General features: G+C 44.2%; 2 protein-coding genes across 2 annotated transcripts in view; one reads left to right on the top strand and one right to left on the bottom strand.

Moving 5' to 3' along the window:
* Nucleotides 1-594: 594 nt before the first annotated feature.
* LOC112256826 (ankyrin repeat domain-containing protein 9) lies at nt 595-2233 on the top strand. The gene has a single exon (XM_024430358.2). It carries the CDS (start codon nt 1177-1179, stop codon nt 2044-2046), a length of 870 nt encoding a protein of 289 aa, XP_024286126.1. The 5' UTR covers nt 595-1176; the 3' UTR covers nt 2047-2233.
* Nucleotides 2234-2667: 434 nt separating this feature from the next.
* Nucleotides 2668-18118, bottom strand: part of LOC112256824 (tectonin beta-propeller repeat-containing protein 2) — a 36977-nt gene continuing 21526 nt past the window's right edge. Inside the window, exons 16-20 of the mRNA XM_024430354.2 lie at nt 17200-17433; nt 10495-10643; nt 6921-7062; nt 6587-6736; nt 2668-4329 (exon numbers count right to left, since the gene is read on the bottom strand). Coding sequence (XP_024286122.1) covers nt 4178-4329; nt 6587-6736; nt 6921-7062; nt 10495-10643; nt 17200-17433 — 827 coding nt within the window. The 3' untranslated portion in view covers nt 2668-4177. The remainder of the gene's footprint in view (nt 4330-6586; nt 6737-6920; nt 7063-10494; nt 10644-17199; nt 17434-18118) is intronic.

An 18118-nucleotide genomic window follows, 5' to 3' on the forward strand; every position in this document is an offset into this window, starting at 1 on the left:
CCCACTTCATAACGCATTTTAAATTGCATTTACACTTCTGCATGACTCATAATAAATAATGTCAACAGGTCAGATTTGATCATACCATGATGTGTGGACATATTGTAAGCTGTATGTTTTCAAATGAATTTAAATGGGTGATGAAGGTGAAGATGATGAAGATGAGCATATGCTACTTTGTCAATTCAAGGTTATTTATGACATGTAATTACACGTATTCACCAGACAGATGGCGTGGTGGACTATCGAAAATACGCCTATAATTGTCTGTCCTAAATTGAAGCTACTAAAACTAATACGTTAAATAACACATACATTTGACTTTTGAACGAACCTACAAGCTGTTACACAATTTGAGGTTCATTTGAATGTCAACGTTTAAAAAATACTTTCAAATACCTATATTGTTGCCTGTCGAGACCTGTAGTCCATGTTATTGCTGTGGTATATCTTGTTTAATAGGTCTACAGTCGATAGGTGTAACCTAATCCTGACGACACAACACGATCTAAACAAGATGTAAATTCCTTGAAATTATGAAACCCGAGGTGGCGCGTTGCACCAGACGCTCAATTACATAATGCACTGCTGAACCACAACCGGACGGTTCTGTATGCACTGGGGACATTCGATAGGGGGGCGATAGCGCGTTGCCCAAACAAATCGCTCACATGGCGCACTAAACACATACTTTAAAGTTAACGGCACTTGGAATTTAGGACGTCACATTTAATCTCACCTTGGAGTCGTCATCAAACAGCCAATGGGGATATTTGTTGACGCAGTGAGCGACCAACGAGGGCAGTCGTGAAGGAGTTCCACTATTGCCTATTGCCACCAGCAAGGGTATATAAACTGCCGATGGAGTCTGAAGAAGGTTTGAAGCAAGTCAATAACAGCCGAAACATACTGAACACAGACTCCAAGAGCAGCGAAACAGAAGAGCCGTTACGTTTGCTATAGGCTTTAATTTTTATTTGAAAAACTTTTTGCCGTGTGTTATGCAAGTTCCATAAATTCAGCTATTGATTATTTTATATATTTATAACTGTTTTCTTCTAAATCACATCTGACATCCTGTGTTGATGTTAACAGAGCTGGCACAGAGGTGCTAGGCTATACCTTGCAAAAAAAGGTATATTCAGAAGTTAAAGGAATCTGCCGAACACAGTAGCAATGCCTTACGATCTAGGTGTGTTTGACAGCCGGGCCGATTATAAATCAGAGAAACAGTGCCAAAGAACCTCCTTTGCCTTCTACCAAGCAGTGCGGGACCTGTTACCAGTATGGGTGCTCGAGGACATGCGGACTATGGAAGTGTTTCATTGGGAAGAAGAAGGGCGGGCATGCTCTTTTACTCCACCCGAGGCTTTTCTGTATGCACTTGTTCATGACCATCAACAATACGCCAATTTCCTCCTCAACAGATACTCTGTTGGTGCACTGGAGATGCCCAGTCAAAGCTTCTGCTGCTGCCAAGCATCAGCAACACCGCATCTCACAGTAGCTGTTCGCTATAATCGTATTACTATCCTGAAAATGATCATGGACTCCCTAAAAGACTTCTCTGATAGTGAGCGCCAGAGCTACTTGAACACCCGTGGATGTTTTCACATGCAAGGAGGCAAAGCCGCATTGCATCTGGCGTGCGAACTGGTGCGCCCTGAGTGTTTGATTATGTTACTAGGACACGGTGCATGTCCTTATGTCACAGACCGAGATGGGAACACCCCCTTGGACTGCCTCCTAAATCAGATACGTCAGGGCGAGCCTGACATGCGTAGCAAGCACGTCTGCCTTGGTTACCTCATTCTCTTCATGCCAAAATTCAATTTTCAAATGAAGGGACAGTTGCAGAAGAATCCAGGGCTGTGGCAGAGTCTTATTGGAGAGCAGGCGTTCCAGTGGCTCTTAGAACTATCTCCTCCCTCTCTCTTTGTTCAGGCTATGCATAAGATGACCCAGTCTAAACCTGTTAAACAGTTGGACTCTCTGCCAGACTTTCTGAAACCACTGGACTTCAGGCTACACCGGTATACCAGATGAAACTACTCGACAGGTTTATTTTTGGCTATGGTGTGAACGATTTAATAGTGTGAATAAAATGCAGTATGCAGCTTTGTAAATAGGAACAACAACTCAAAAGGTTATTTCATTTTGATGTTTAAAAACAATGCACTATAGAATACACATCTGGACTTGAATGTTGCAATGTAAATAAGAGTTGTGTACACGAGAGAACCCGTTGCAGTTTTCTTTCAACCAGAATATACTTGGCCATTATCTGGCGGTTGTGGAGTGAAGCAGGGCAGAGAACGTTATTACTATAGTAACTACACAGGCAACTGAGAAGTGTTGTGTTACAGACCTACATAAACAATAGACTAGGTCCAAAACTATGAACGTTTCACAGCATGGTATCACCCATAACATGGCACAATGGATTGAATGTGCTTTTTGCACACATTCATGGTTGTTTTCTCTGCTGATGATTGCACGGCTCATGGTCAGAAGGAAAACATTCTCAGCTCCAGTCCTGTCCTAGGCCCCCACAATTTTGTTCCAGATCAGCACTGTGTTAGTGATGGGCTAGAGTAAAAATGTGCAGTTCTATGGAGTTGAGAAACACTGCTATATCTATGGTGGTCATACAGCACCATCAGGCAGTCTCTGTAAACACCTTTATTAAGGAAGTTCATTCATACTGAGGAGAGGCATGGATTCATACAACAGGATTCAGTGGACTTGCAGTGCTGTGTATCCCATATAGACACACGCAGAGGGGATACTTCAACTCGATCTTTGGGTTTTCCTGTCTAGTGTAAAACATCTGTCATTAAATCTGATTTTACATCTCGAATGGCACCCTATTCATCTATATTGTGCACTACTTCTGGCCCGGACTTTGTCAATCTGAATTGAACTGGCAAACTCCTAAGGATTAAATAGCACTAGAGTACAGTATTCAGAAGCAACAATATGATACCATTAAATGCATGACTCCCTTAATTATTCAGTAGCTGTATTAAGACGGAATAAATTATTTGGTTCGTTTCCCTTTCTGGTAGTTATACAAAATACACGTGTTATAAATTCCTGCAAATATCCCTTCCTTAGTGAGCACAGTATTCCACAGTAAAAAAGGAAGCATCAATCAATATGTGCACAGTAAGCACCTACACTTATATGGTACCCTTGCACTGTGACTAACATGATACATTTCTCCATTCAAGTACTTACAGTCACGTTCCATCTGTGTTATTATAAACAGTAAAAAAAAAAATGGATCTCCTTCATACTACCATCGTAGTTTCCTTTAAAACAACATGAAAACATAATTCAAAGACCATGGCCCTATATAACTCCTGTGATAGTGGTTCAACTGGACTAGAGGTATGACAGATCTAAATATTTAATTGAAGATACCCTATTGGAAGGCTCTAAGTGTGTTGTGGTACGTACCGTATTCATCGGAATAAATCGATATGTAAAAAACAATACAAGTAAGTTCCTTTGGGAGAGGATGTTTTGTAAGAAAACAACAGACTGTCTTAGGGTATAAAGTCTAGACTAATGCTGTGTACGGTCTCAGGGTAGCAAGTCTTGACTAGTGCTGTGTACTGGGAGTGCAGTTACCTTCCCACTTCAATTAAAGTGCAAGCTAACTAAAATGAAGAAAAATATTGCCTTCCTAAAATGTCACCAATAATTACTTTTTTAAACTAATATAACAATTCATTCCTTAAATTAAATTCAATAGGGATTGGTTGGGTTAAGTTAAAAGTAAACACTGGTTGTACACAGCATGAGGTGGTCTGGGAGACACCCCGTTCCCTTGGTAACACCAATTATCCCATCCTGTCTGTACACAGAGCCATTGTGCAATCCGTACTGATTCATAAGCACCTAGCAGTTGCCTTAGAATCTATTATGTACATAGGATGATAACATTAAAAAGACATACAGTAGGTAAAGTGCCCACCAATAAATCCAATGCAGCCCATTTCAGTAGTGAAAGTGAATATTAATAAAGAGTGGTTGTTTCAGTTGGGGAGAAACGTAAGAAATAGTACCCTATTCCCTTCATAGTCCACGACTTGACCAGAGCCCTATGCACTATGGTCCCTAGTCAAATGTAGTGCACTATATAGGGAATATTACACAATTTCAGTCTTCTTTAGATGACCTCCCACTCCTCCTCCAGGTCCTCTCCTCTCAGGGAGCCTGTGTTGACATGGGAATTGATGGTGTTGTGCACCAGGGTCTCGGTGAGCCGGTGCCTCAGACCTCCAGACACACTCACAGCCCACAGCTCGTCCATGGGTGTCACTGTGGGACAATCAGCATGTTGGAGGTGATCAGTTTGAGCAAGGCGAAGCAGAGGCACACAATTTTCTAATGTTGATCCCCTAACAAGGAGTTATTTGGGATGACTTGTAGATCAGTATTGTGACTGCAATGTAGTAGATCTCAAATGTGCACAATGGAAGAGCAAGCCATTCATTAACTCTCTCTCTCTCACCTCTGGCGCGCTCTCCCTCACTCACTCACCTCTGGCGCGCTCTCCCTCACTCACTCACTCACTCACTCACTCCCTCACTCACTCACCTCTGGCGCGCTCTCCCTCACTCACTCACTCACCTCTGGCGCGCTCTCCCTCACTCACTCACTCCCTCACCTCTGGCGCGCTCTCCCTCACTCCTCACTCCCTCACCTCTGGCGCGCTCTCCCTCACCTCTGGCGCGCTCTCCCTCACCTCTGGCGCGCTCTCCCTCACCTCTGGCGCGCTCTCCCTCACCTCTGGCGCACTCTCCCTCACTCACTCACTCACCTCTGGCGCGCTCTCCCTCACCTCTGGCGCGCTCTCCCTCACCTCTGGCGCTCTCCCTCACCTCTGGCGCGCTCTCCCTCACCTCTGGCGCGCTCTCCCTCACCTCTGGCGCGCTCTCCCTCACCTCTGGCGCGCTCTCCCTCACCTCTGGCGCGCTCTCCCTCACCTCTGGCGCGCTCTCCCTCACCTCTGGCGCGCTCTCCCTCACCTCTGGCGCGCTCTCCCTCACCTCTGGCGCGCTCTCCCTCTGGCGCGCTCTCCCTCACCTCTGGCTCTCCCTCACCTCTGGCGCGCTCTCCCTCACCTCTGGCGCGCTCTCCTCACTCACTCACTCACCTCTGGCGCGCTCTCCCTCACTCACTCACTCACTCACTCACCTCTGGCGCGCTCTCCCTCACTCACTCACTCACCTCTGGCGCGCTCTCCCTCACTCACTCACTCACCTCTGGCGCGCTCTCCCTCACTCACTCACCTCTGGCGCGCTCTCCCTCACTCACTCACCTCTGGCGCGCTCTCCCTCACTCACTCACCTCTGGCGCGCTCTCCCTCACTCACTCACCTCTGGCGCGCTCTCCCTCACTTCCTCACCTCTGGCGCGCACTCCCTCACTTCCTCACCTCTGGCGCGCTCTCCCTCACCTCTGGCGCGCTCCCTCTCTCACTTCCTCACTTCCTCACCTCTGGCGGCTCTCTCCCTCACTCACTCACCTCTGGCGCGCTCTCTCTCCCTCACTCCCTCACCTCTGGCGCGCTCTCTCTCCCTCACTCACTCACCTCTGGCGCGCTCTCTCTCCCTCACTCACTCACCTCTGGCGCGCTCTCTCTCCCTCACTCACTCACCTCTGGCGCGCTCTCTCTCCCTCACTCACTCACCTCTGGCGCGCGCTCTCTCCCTCACTCACTCACTCACCTCTGGCGCGCTCTCTCTCCCTCACTCACTCACTCACCTCTGGCGCGCTCTCTCTCCCTCACTCACTCACTCACCTCTGGCGCGCTCTCCCTTACTCACTCACTCACCTCTGGCGCTCTCCCTCACTCACTCAGCTCTCTCTCTCACCTCTGGCGTGCTCTCTCTCACTCACCTCTGTCGCGCTCGCTCTCGCTCTGGCTCTGGCTCTCTCGCACTCTGTTTCTCGCGCTCGCTCCCTCTCCATCTCTCTCTCCCTCACCCACCCACCTCTGGCGCGCTCTCTCTCACTCACCCACCCACCTCTGGTGCACTCTCTCTCATGGATGGTAGTGTAGATGAGGCTGGGCCTAGTCATGCTATGGATGGTGGTGTAGATGAGACTGGGTCTCGTCATGCTATGGATGGTGGTGACTCATTACTCACTCAGCCTCATCACTCACTCAGCCTCATCACTCACCACTCCCTCCCTCCCTCCCTCCCTCACCTCTCTCTCCCTCCCTCCCTCATCACTCACCTCTCTCTCCCTCCCTCATCACTCACCTCTCTCTCTCATCACTCACCTCTCTCTCCCTCCCTCATCACTCACCTCTCTCTCTCTCTCTCATCACTCACTCTCTCTCTCTCTCTCTCTCTCATCACCTCTCTCTCTCTCTCTCTCTCCCTCATCACTCACCTCTCTCTCCCTCATCACTCACCTCTCTCTCCCTCCCTCATCACTCACCTCTCTCTCATCACTCACCTCTCCTCATCACTCACCTCTCTCTCATCACTCACCTCTCTCTCATCACTCACCTCTCTCTCATCACTCACCTCTCTCTCATCACTCACCTCTCTCTCATCACTCACCTGTCAGCCAGTTGACCAGGCCTGGTATCTTCTTCCAGTAGTCCCCTGCTGGGTTCTTTTCAGTGATACCATAGCGCCTCGCCACCTCCCCGTTGGGGCAGCGCACCCAAACAGTCTTCACACTCAGCACCAGCTGACTGGCCTGCAAGCCTGGGAATAATTTGGATAAATGAAAGGAAAAATTATGATCTAGTCTTTGGACAAAGGTTTTATGAATGGGTGTCTGATCTTCCACTTATGAATATGTAGATTACATAGTCTTTGGAGTCGGACAAAAGGTGTTATTAATTATCGTTGGATGTCTGACTAGTTGGTCAATCTTCAGGTCATTCACCTGGAATGTGTTCCCAGTCTGTGCCGATAGGCATCTCGTCCGTGATTCCAGTGCGGACATGTACATTCCCTCTGTTGTCCATGGCCCACAGCATGCTGTCATTGGGACTGGTGTGGATTCTAATAAAATGCACTCCTAGTGGCTGATGGAGCAGAAAACCATGACGGTGTCAACAACACAGCACAACAGGAGATATCATGGGCTGAACTATAAACTCAGTGTGAGGGTCAAATATTTTTGTCTGGTATGTCTCCAGAATGACTTTATCATCAATATCTATAGTAAAATGCTAAGACAATTTTCTTTAACAGTCTGAAGATATGAGGATTGACTTAAACATAAAATACATAAGCAACCATCACTGTATTAATCAAATGCAGGCAGATGTACAATGTAGGCAATCATATTGGTCTTTCTATAAATAAAAGGGGCCAATTTGTGACATCAGGGTCAACACTTCAAAATGGTTTGATATACATTTAAATATGATTTTCTTGCAGCTTCACATGTAAAAGGAATATGAGTGTATAAAAGGCACAATGAGACCATAACTCCTAGCAACAACAAAACATCTACATGTAATTCAAATGTCACATCTAACATTGATACTGCATGTTTTTTTTGTCATGCCTAGTAGCCAGGTCTGTTTGTGCTTTAGTGAACTTCTCTATCATTTATAGCCATGCTTAACCTTCCATTAGAATGAAAAAGATCAACAGCATCTCTATTTTCTAATAGTCAATGTAATAATATAATACAGTGGGTTCTGTAAATAACATAATTGACAATAATAATAGCCAATAATTAAATCATTATAATTAGTAAACTCTTCAAGAAGTGTGTGAAAACTAGACATCGCATTCTTGCTTCCTCTATCCTTATCCCCTCCACTTCTTGTCTCTCCTTGAAAGTGCATTGAAGCCTAAGAGGAAGAACCTTCCTTCGTCTACCCCAATGTGCTTTGAGAGGAAGGTGAGGAACGGAGGACACATCCCTCACCCATCACTCTCTAACATGAGTGGCACAGTGGTCTAATGCACTGCATCTCAGAGCTAGAGGCATCACTACAGACCCTGGTTCGATTCCAGGCTGTATCACAACCGGCCGTGATTGGGAGTCCCATAGGGCGGTGCACAATTGGCCCAGCATCATCCGGGTTTGGCCCGAGTAGGTCATCATTGTAAATAAGAATTTATTCTTAACTGACTTTCCCAGTTAAATAAAGGTTAAATAAAAACAAAATAAAAAAACTGCTGCATCACTCACCCCCCACTCTCTCAAGTATTTGACAGTTATTACATTTTTTTGACAGTGCCAGACTGACTGAGCTACCATAACACCCATGGCCTGTCCAGAAACAACCCATAGTCCCTACTGCCCAGAGTCTAGACACTTGTGGAGATCTGAGAGGGATTGATGGGTGGTGGCATAGTGAGAGCTCCACCTACCCTTCGATAGGCTTGGTGTAATTTTGATGGTATAGCTTACACCTGTCCAATTCTCAGCGGCTAGGGGTTGTTTCTGGACAGAACCCCACACAACCCTCTGCGTGTATGGTGGATCTACAGCACAACTCCTGAGGCATTGGTTGGATGTTTAATTCCATTGTTATGCATACGGATTTGCACAGGTGTAAGCTGGACACACGCGCAGCACCCTACCAGGCTGATCAGACAGGTCTGGGTAGCTGGACACACCCACAGCACCCTACCAGGCTGATCAGACAGGTCTGGGTAGCTGGACACACCCACAGCACCCTACCAGGCTGATCAGACAGGTCTGGGTAGCTGGAGACCAGCTTTAAACAGTGATAGGATATATTTACACCCTTGCTTCTTTCCAGCTAGTTAGATGTGCAACCAAATACTAACTATAGCTAGGGGTATATCTCTAGTCTAGCAACAGATACTATTGTTTTGGCCCCATAGCATCATTTAATAAGATAATCAATGGTTAGCTAGGATATATCAGTACGCTAACCATTTACAGTAACATCAGTTCATTAATAAGTCAATACACACTAAATCGTATGCAGGAACGGAGAAATCTTACTTTATCTTGCCATTGTGGCACGGTATGGGCAGCTATTAATTAATGAATGAATTGATTCACAGAAGGTAGAAGGGTGACCTACTTTGAAAGCACATAAAGTGTTGGCTGTGCACTTGACCAGGCATTCTACATTAAACTCCAACCAATTTTGAACATCAAAATAGCAAGTTGTTTTTGAGGTTTATAAGCAAAAAATATACATTTTTATTTTGATTTCCATTCAAAACCTAATAAACAGCCGTTTTCACATTGTCACGACTCCGACCGAAGGTGGCTCCCCTTCCCGTTCGGGTGGCGCTCGGCGTCGCCGGCCTACTAGCTGCCACTGATTCTTTCCTCCCCCTCCTTATGTGTTTATTGAGTACACCTGTTTTGAGTTGGGTATAATTAGTGAGGCTTTATTAGTCAGCCGGCCCGCCTGGTTCTTTGTGCGGGATTAATTATTGTGACCTTCTGTTTTGTGTAACTTGTGTGCACGTCTGTGGGTTACGTGTTTTCCCATTTCGTGGGTTTTGATGGACATTTTAAGTCCCCATGTTTGGGGCGTTTGTTTTATTATACGCCCTGTGTTTCGTGGGGTTGGCTTATGTTCGCCGTTTTGTGCATTAAAGTAGCACTACCCTGAACTCTCTGCTTCCTGCGCCTGACTTCTCACCCACTACACTCAGAACGTTACACACATTCCCGATTGCTCCATTTAACTATGGAAAACAAGAGATCAAAATGTACATGGACCGTAATCTTAACTCCGGTATCTTGACTTAATGTTGTCCAAGAATTAGGCTAATTATATTGACCACCATAACAACAGACACAAAAATGTTCTGTCAATCCTTGAAATAAACATTAATTCCCGCACCTTGGCAGTTGTTAAATCACATGCAGTATCACACAAGCTCTTTTCCACAACTGTCATTCAGAACATCCTGAATCAGCTGATGTTGCATGATAATGTCCCCATGTAACTAAACAGCTAGATAGCAAACGTGCATCAAATAACTATTATGTAATTACTGAAGAACCCTGTCAATGACAGTATCGATTTTTGCTTTATTAATCATATTAAAGTAACTCTTTCTGTTTGAAGCATTGGATTTTGCAATCACATACATCATTTTGGATATGTGTGCCCATAAACTGTTTTCACACCATAACATAGAGATACGAAATGATACCAGGTTACAGTACACTTCCGAGATCTCCATACAAAAACAGCAATTTCACAGGATCAGGGTCAAAGTGTAATTTGATTGTTAAGAGCTTACTATATAACATATTGCCATATCTGTGAAGACTAAGCATGAAAAAGAGTTTAAACATGTTTTAATTCAATTTATGAATTATATTGAATGTTTGCATGTTCATCCTTTATATCTTAATGCATTCACATACATTTGATTTATTTATTAATGACTTTGTAAAAGCTCCAAACAGTTGTCCAATCAAATAAATGCTCACTGGTGTCCTAGTTCATAGAAAGACCCATGTAAGACCCTATGCACTGTGGTTAGACTGGCTTTACCTGCTCTGGTGGTTGGATACAGATCCAGGCAGGAAGCATCATGCTGGGGTTGAGGGGTTGCGTACCGACGCGGAAATAGACCATCCCATTGCCATCACACGCCCACACGTTCTGACTGCCACACGATACGCTGACCAGCCTTACCTGATCTGCAAGACAAAGCAAACCAAAGTCAGTTCTTCAATGTCATGAAGAAAGACTTCCAAGAAGCTGAAGGCGGCACTACTGTGCAGAAACATTGGTTCAGACATCTAATAATAGCAGAGATATTTTACAAAATGATGTAACCAGCTTTGATAATAGGCTAATTTTAACTGGGAGTAATATAGAGTATGTAGAAGTCTCTATTACTATTGTTTAGTAAGCAGCCTAACACAGCAACCACAGCCATGGCTATTGCTTATTGAAGCACAACACAGCACACTAAGCCCATGTGACAAAACACTATTATGTCACAGTAATCTCGCACAGATTACAGAATCTGACTATTGGGATGAGCGACCTCTAAACAAACAATGACCAAGCTACGTCTACTTTAAACATTCAGTGAGTGAAGTACATTGTGCTGCCATTGCAGGCCTTGAAATGTATGTGACAAATGTATAGGTCAAGACCTGTCACTGGACCATTCTTAGAGCACAGCCAAGCAGAATAACTCCTGGAAGTCGTTCCTTGGTCTATTTTTCCTCTGTAAATATAAATAAACTCACAAACAGGGTTTCTCTCTTACCAATAATTTTTAATAGCTCACATTTGCATAAAACAGCCAGTGGAGAAGTGTGATATGATTTACCTTTCCCAAACTTAATAGGGCATGTGATGTTGCAAAGAGAATATGAACATAGGCAGGCAACACAGAGAGGAGGTCAACATGCTGGATGTCCTCACAGACACCTCTGGGGAAGGAAATTGATTAATTTAACTGGTTTATTAAATTGTCATACTAACCTTGATGCTCCTCTATGATATACAATCATATTGATGACATCTGTTGGGCAGTCCTTTTAATCTAAACACATCGCTTAGAACAGGAGGAGGCATGTTGATGATGCAAACACTTGAAAGAGTTATCTGAAATGGGAGTGATGTGGACGTCAAGGAACTTGAAGCTCCCAATCTGCTCCACTACAGCCCTTGTCGTGATAATGGGGGTGTGCTCGGTCATCCTTTTCCTGGAGTCCACATGCATCTCCTTTGTCTTGATCACATTGAGGGAGAGGTTGTTGTCCTGGCACCACACGGTCAGGTCTCTGACATCCTCCCTATAGGCTGTCTCATCATTGTCAGTGATCAGACCTACCACTGTTGTGTCATCGGCACACTTAATGATGGTGTTGGAGTCGTGCCTGGCCGTGCAGCCATGAGTGAACAGGGAGTACAGGAGGGGACTGAGCATGCACCCCTGAGGGCCCCCCCGTGTTGAGGATCAGTGTGGCGGATGTGTTGTTACCTACCCTTACCACCAGGAAGTCTAGGATCTATTTGTAGAGGGAGGTGTTTAGTCCCAGGGTCCTTAGCTTATTGATGAGCTGAGGGTACTATGGTGTTGAACGCTGAGCTGTAGTCAATGAATAGCATTCTCACGTAGGTGTTCTTTATGTCCAGGTGGGAAAGGGCAGTGTGGAGTGCAATAGGGATTGCATCATCTGTAGATCTGTTGGTGCGGTATACAAATTGAGTGGGTCTAGGGTTTCTGGGATAATGGTGTTGATGTGAGCCATGACCAGCCTTTCAAAGCATTTCAGGGTTAAAGACGTGAGTGCTACAGGTTATTTCATAGTTTTGCTGTCTTCACTATTATTCTAAACTGTAGAAAATAGTAAAAATAAAAACCCTTGAATGAGTAGGTGTGTCCAAACTTTTGACTGGTACTGTGTGTGTGTGTGTATATACAGTCTACATACACTTAGGTTGGCGTCATTAAAACTCGTTTTTCAACCACTCCACAAATGTCTTGTTAACAAACTATAGTTTTGGCAAATCGGTTTGGACATCTACTTTGTGCATGACACAAGTCATTTTTCCAACAATTGTTTACAGACACATTATTTATTCACTGTATCACAATTCCAGTGGGTCAGAAGTTGACTGTGCCTTAAACAGCTTGGAAACCCCATGAAATTGTCATGGCTTTAGAAGCTAATTTACACTATTTGAGTCAATTGGAGGTGTACCTGTGGATGTATTTCAAGGCCTACCTTCAAACCCAGTGCCTCTTTGCTTGACATCATGGGAAAATCAAATGAAATCAGCCTCAGAAAAAAATTGTAGACCCCCACAAGTCTGGTTCATCCTTGGGAGCCATTTCCAAAAGCCTGAAGGTACCACGTTCATCTGTACAAACAATAGTACACAAGTACAAACACTAAGGGACCACGCAGCCGTCATACCGCTCAGGAAGGAGATGCATTCTGTCTCCTAGAGATGAACCTACTATAGTGCGAAATGTGCAAATCAATCCCAGAACAGCAGCAAAGGACCTTGTGAAGATGCTGGAGGAAACAGGTACAAAAGTATCTATATGCACAGTAAAACAAGTCCTATATCGACAAAACCTGAAAGGCCGCTCAGAAAGGAAGAAGCCACTGCTCCAAAACCGCCATAAAAAAGCCAGACTACGGTTTGCAACTGCACATGGGGACAAAGATTGTACTTTTGGAGAAATGTCCTCTGGTCTGATGAAACAAAAATAGAACTGTTTGGCCATAAGGACCATTATGTTTGGAGGAAAAAGGGGGACGCTTGCAAGCCGAAGAACACCATCCCAACCGTGAAGCACAGGGGTGGAAGCATGATGTTGTGGGGGTGCTTTGCTGCAGGAGGGACTGGTGCACTTCACAATATAGATGGCGTCATGAGGAACAAAAATTATGTGGATATATTGAAGCAACATTCGTCTGGAAGTTAAAGCTTGGACGCAAACGGGTCTTCCAAATGGACAATAACCCCAAGCATACTTCCAAAGTTGTGGCAAAATGGCTTAAGGACAACAAAGTCAAGGTATTGGAGTGGCCATCACAAAGCCCTGACCTCAATCCTATAGAAAATTTGAGGGCAGAACTGAAAAAGCATGTGCGAGCAAGGTGACGCACAAACCTGACTCTGTTACATCAGCTCTGTCAGGGGGAATGGGCCAAAATTCACACAACTTATTGTGGGAAGCTTGTGGAAGGCTACCCGAAATGTTTGACCCAAGTTGAAATTGTTTAAGGCAATGTGATGAAAGAAATAAGCTGAAATAAATAATTCTCTCTACTTTTATTCTAACATTTCACATTCTTAAAATAAAGTGGTTATCCTAACTGACCTAAGACAGGGGATTTTTACTAGGATTAAATGTCAGGAATTGTGAAAAACTGAGTTTAAATGCATTTGGTTAAGGTGTATGTAAACTTCCAACTTCAACTGTGTATATGTGATGGGATGTATAGACATTATGGACAGTATGTGGTTAGAATATGTAGCATATCGGTAGAATAGGTAGGATAGAATAGTATATGTATAGCAATAGTTTAATAGGATGGCCTTGACCAGAATACAGTATGTAAACAATATTAAAGTGACCAGTGTTCCATTATTAAAGTGACCAGTACATAGGGCAACAGCCTCTAATGTGCAGGGTTGAGTAACCGGGTAATAGCCGGCAAGTGACTAAGTTCAGGGAAGGGTACTGGGTGAAGGCCAAGGGGTTTTAACCAAGGCAAATAAGCCAAATTATTTCAACTGAACATAAAATGGCTTCATCCCTTAAAAACATTGTATTTTCATCTTCAGGTAAGGTTGTGGACTCAAATTAAGTGAATTCATTTGTGAAGTAGGCTATGGAGACAGAGGCATCAAAGTTGCTTGTCTTTAGTTATTTTGTGGAATGGTTAATGGACAACCCTTCCAGAGGTGAGTCATTGCTCTTTCCATGTATCACATTATCACTATTTGATTAAGCTATTTGACATTCTGTAACAAAGGTCTGTGTGGGGAGAGACTGGGGCAGGGGGCAACTTCTAAACTGTAGATAGGTAGCTGTCATATCTGCTGGGACTTCTTTAACCATCATAACCCGTGCTAATATCATACTTAACCAGGCTGTCAGAAGATCAGGATTTCCACCTTTCCAAATACAGATAACCCAGGAAGACCTCATATGTTAATCATGGATAACCTATAGAAATACTCTTGGAACTTCTGGGCAGAATCCATTCTCAGAAAAGATTAGTCCTAAACGTTCCCTGAGTCAAGACTATAGACACATGGTCTTCAGCCATGTCTCAGGGCAAAGCCTAAACATGTCTTTGTATCTTTCTGAAGTGTATATCGGGTTGCAGCTTCTATGCTTGGCTGCTCAGAGTGGTCTTCAAAGCTCAGGTCAAGGACTAATGTTTTCTAGACATTCATAACCTTGGACATCACCCTTTCAACTCTGACCTCTATAAAATGGAAATCAACCTTTTATAATAAAAATAATAAAAAATGTTTTACACCCAATGAACATCTTACGTAAAAGAAGCTACACTTGCAAATGTCAATATGGCATCACTTTCTAAACTACCCTTCATGAACTATACTGAACTGTGAAAGGTGTCAAAAACACTATGTCCCTGTGCAGCGTTCTAGTATGGAGACTTAGATCATGTGGTCAATGACACTAACAGAACAGGGCTAAAAGTGAGTGCACTCTCAGCTCCTTCCCCGCTCATGTTACATCGTGATGCACACAGAGCCCAATAGGACCTGGCTACAGCTGTCTGCTGTCGTCACATGGCCGTCAATTTGCACCCGCCACTTTCCAGCAGCAGAACATATACAACCTGAACCTCTTCAACAAATACTGAAGCTTCTACCAAGACCCTGGTGGATCTAGCCATGGGTAGAAACCTATGTGCTATTAGATCATTTCAAATCCATGGAAAGTAAGCTAACACTGAACTCTAAGAATGGAGGGTTGGTTGGGCAAAATTTGGGTAGACCTATTCCAAGGTAATGCTACTTCCACATATCACTGGTATCCAATATCGTTTTGCGCTGTTAATGAGTAGTAAATCATTCCAGACTGTGCAATTTTTGCTAATTTGTGACCTTAGTTGCCTTCTCATAAATAAATACATAAAAATAGAAAATGTATTAGACTATGAACATTGATACAGCATAACTAATAAAACTGCACCCTTTTGATTTGTAAAGTTCAAATATAGTATCGTCTTGCATATCACAATATCTTAACCATATATCGTCAATGTCAAATATCACTGATACTCAATATTATCAAGCCTAGTAGGGACTGAGTTGTTAAAGATTAGGCCGTCTGCCAAATGAGAGTAACACATCGGTCCAATATCTGTTTAGGATCATGTGTTCTCTGCAGACATGTCAGCTTACTGCTTGAGATGTGGTGCAAACAAACTAAAGGCCATATAAACAACACTTCAACATAAAAGCAGATTAGGTATTTTTCTTTGGTGAACTTATCTGACATTCCTTCAGCATGGAGTATTGACAGGTCAGTCTCAGTGATTGTACCCTTGACTTGATAATTTCCATACCTAGCCTGAACTTTGACACCTTGCTCAAGGAGGACCTTAATACAAAACAAGTCTTATGTAAGTACCAGCTGCCAATACCAAGAAAATAAACACCTCCAACGTAAAAGTGGGGAAGCGAGTGATATCTGACAACAGCCTGTAGAACCTGTGTCCGTGGCCAATCAAGAGGAGGACAAAACAGGTCTTCATACACTGTTGTAAGACAGTCTTTCTACCTACCTGGCTCTTACCTTTAAAGTCCAGATCCTGCTAGTTTATTTATCTCCCTGCATTGCCAAAGGATGTGACTAGGACTAGAAAGACAACCTCATATAGACCCCTTTCTGTGTTTACAAACACTGTCGCAAGAGGGCGATGTGCACAAGTTGGTGGCAGAACAAGGGGAAGATCTTACAGAAGGCCAGCAAAAAACGTCTCTCTTTACATGTTACGGGTGCATTTCACACTACATTTGGATTATAATTGGATTTTAAGGCTTATATGAATGTCCTGCTTAATATAATGCTTGTTTGTTGAATGTGCGCAGATGGCAATGGCTTTCTTACTGCCGCCAAGAGTGGCGCGAATCTGTGTGTGACGTCGGTATGTCGTGTACTGGAAAAGGGTCTATAGAGACGTGAATTAGGTCAGAGTCAGACGGTCGGCAGATAGGAGTCGTCAGAATCGTAGCCGACCGGGGGACACAACCGGAGCTGGTGGGGACACTAAGATGGCCGTGTGAAAGTATGCAGCTACATGCAACTGACACCAAAAGACAGGCTGACATTTGACAGACTTGACATACAACATGTGCTAGATACAACATCTACTAGATAAGCATGTGAGACTAGGAACAGATGTCCTAGCCTGATCAGTTATGTAATGGCTGTAAAAAATAACACCTATTGCCAATATATACACAACTAACTGTTCCTTTAATATCTGCAGACCAAATTAATGAGTTACTGCAGTATAATGAAATGTGGCAAACATTTTGTTTTCCCACAAAACAGAGGAAACACCACAGAAATACTGCAATCAACCTCCCTGTGAGGGAACACAATCACCAATGCGCCAAACAAAATGATTTCTGCATTGAGCATCTAGCAGAGCCATCTAGTCTATACTTAGCTACCCTAGCTTGTCATCTGCCCAGTGTTATTTCTAAATGTGAAGAGGGTGGCCTTACCGAGCTGGCTGAGGTCCAGTAGGTTCCAGTGCATGCCGGTGGGGCAGCTAGTGGAGAGGGTGCGGATGTGGGCGCGGCCCTGTTGGTCCAATCCCCACAGGGCATCGCGGCAGGCAGAGAGCTGGACCATCTCTGTGTCCTGGGGCAGTTGGACTGTGGTGGGGTGCATCTGACCATCCTGGTCCCAAACACAGAACAGGTCTTTCCTGCTCTGGCCCAGCCACAGGAAGCTCCCTGCAGAGACACAGAGACAGTCAGTCACATATTGGTGATGTACAACACAGACACAGATAACAGCGACAGATGTCACTACTCAGAGAGACACAGATAACAGGGGACAGTATGGAATGTAAATGTGGTCTTCCTTATTTCTGTTAATATACAGTGGGGAGAACAAGTATTTGATACACTGCCGATTTTGCAGGTTTTCCTACTTAGGTAGGTCTGTAATTTTTATCATAGGTACACTTCAACTGTGAGAGACGGAATCTAAAACAAAAATCCAGAAAATCACATTGTATGATTTTTAAGTAATTAATTTGCATTTTATTGCATGACATAAGTATTTGATACATCAGAAAAGCAGAACTTCCATGCTTCACGGTTGGGATGGTGTTCTTGGGGTTGTACTCATCCTTCTTCTTTCTCCAAACACGGCAAGTGGATTTTAAACCAAAAAGCTCTATTTTTGTCTCATCAGACCTTCTCCCATTCCTCGTCTGGTTCATCCAGATGGTCAAAGGCAAACTTCAGACGGGCCTGGAAATGCGCTGGCTTGAGCAGGGGGATCTTGCGTGCGCTGCAGGATTTTAATCCATGACGCCGTAGTGTGTTACTAATGGTTTTCTTTGAGACTGTGGTCCCAGCTCTCTTCAGGTCATTGACCAGGTCCTGCCATGTAGTTCTGGGCTGATCCCTC

This window comes from Oncorhynchus tshawytscha, linkage group LG08 (assembly GCF_018296145.1).
Source record: "Oncorhynchus tshawytscha isolate Ot180627B linkage group LG08, Otsh_v2.0, whole genome shotgun sequence".
In the NCBI taxonomy this organism is placed as follows: domain Eukaryota; kingdom Metazoa; phylum Chordata; class Actinopteri; order Salmoniformes; family Salmonidae; genus Oncorhynchus; species Oncorhynchus tshawytscha.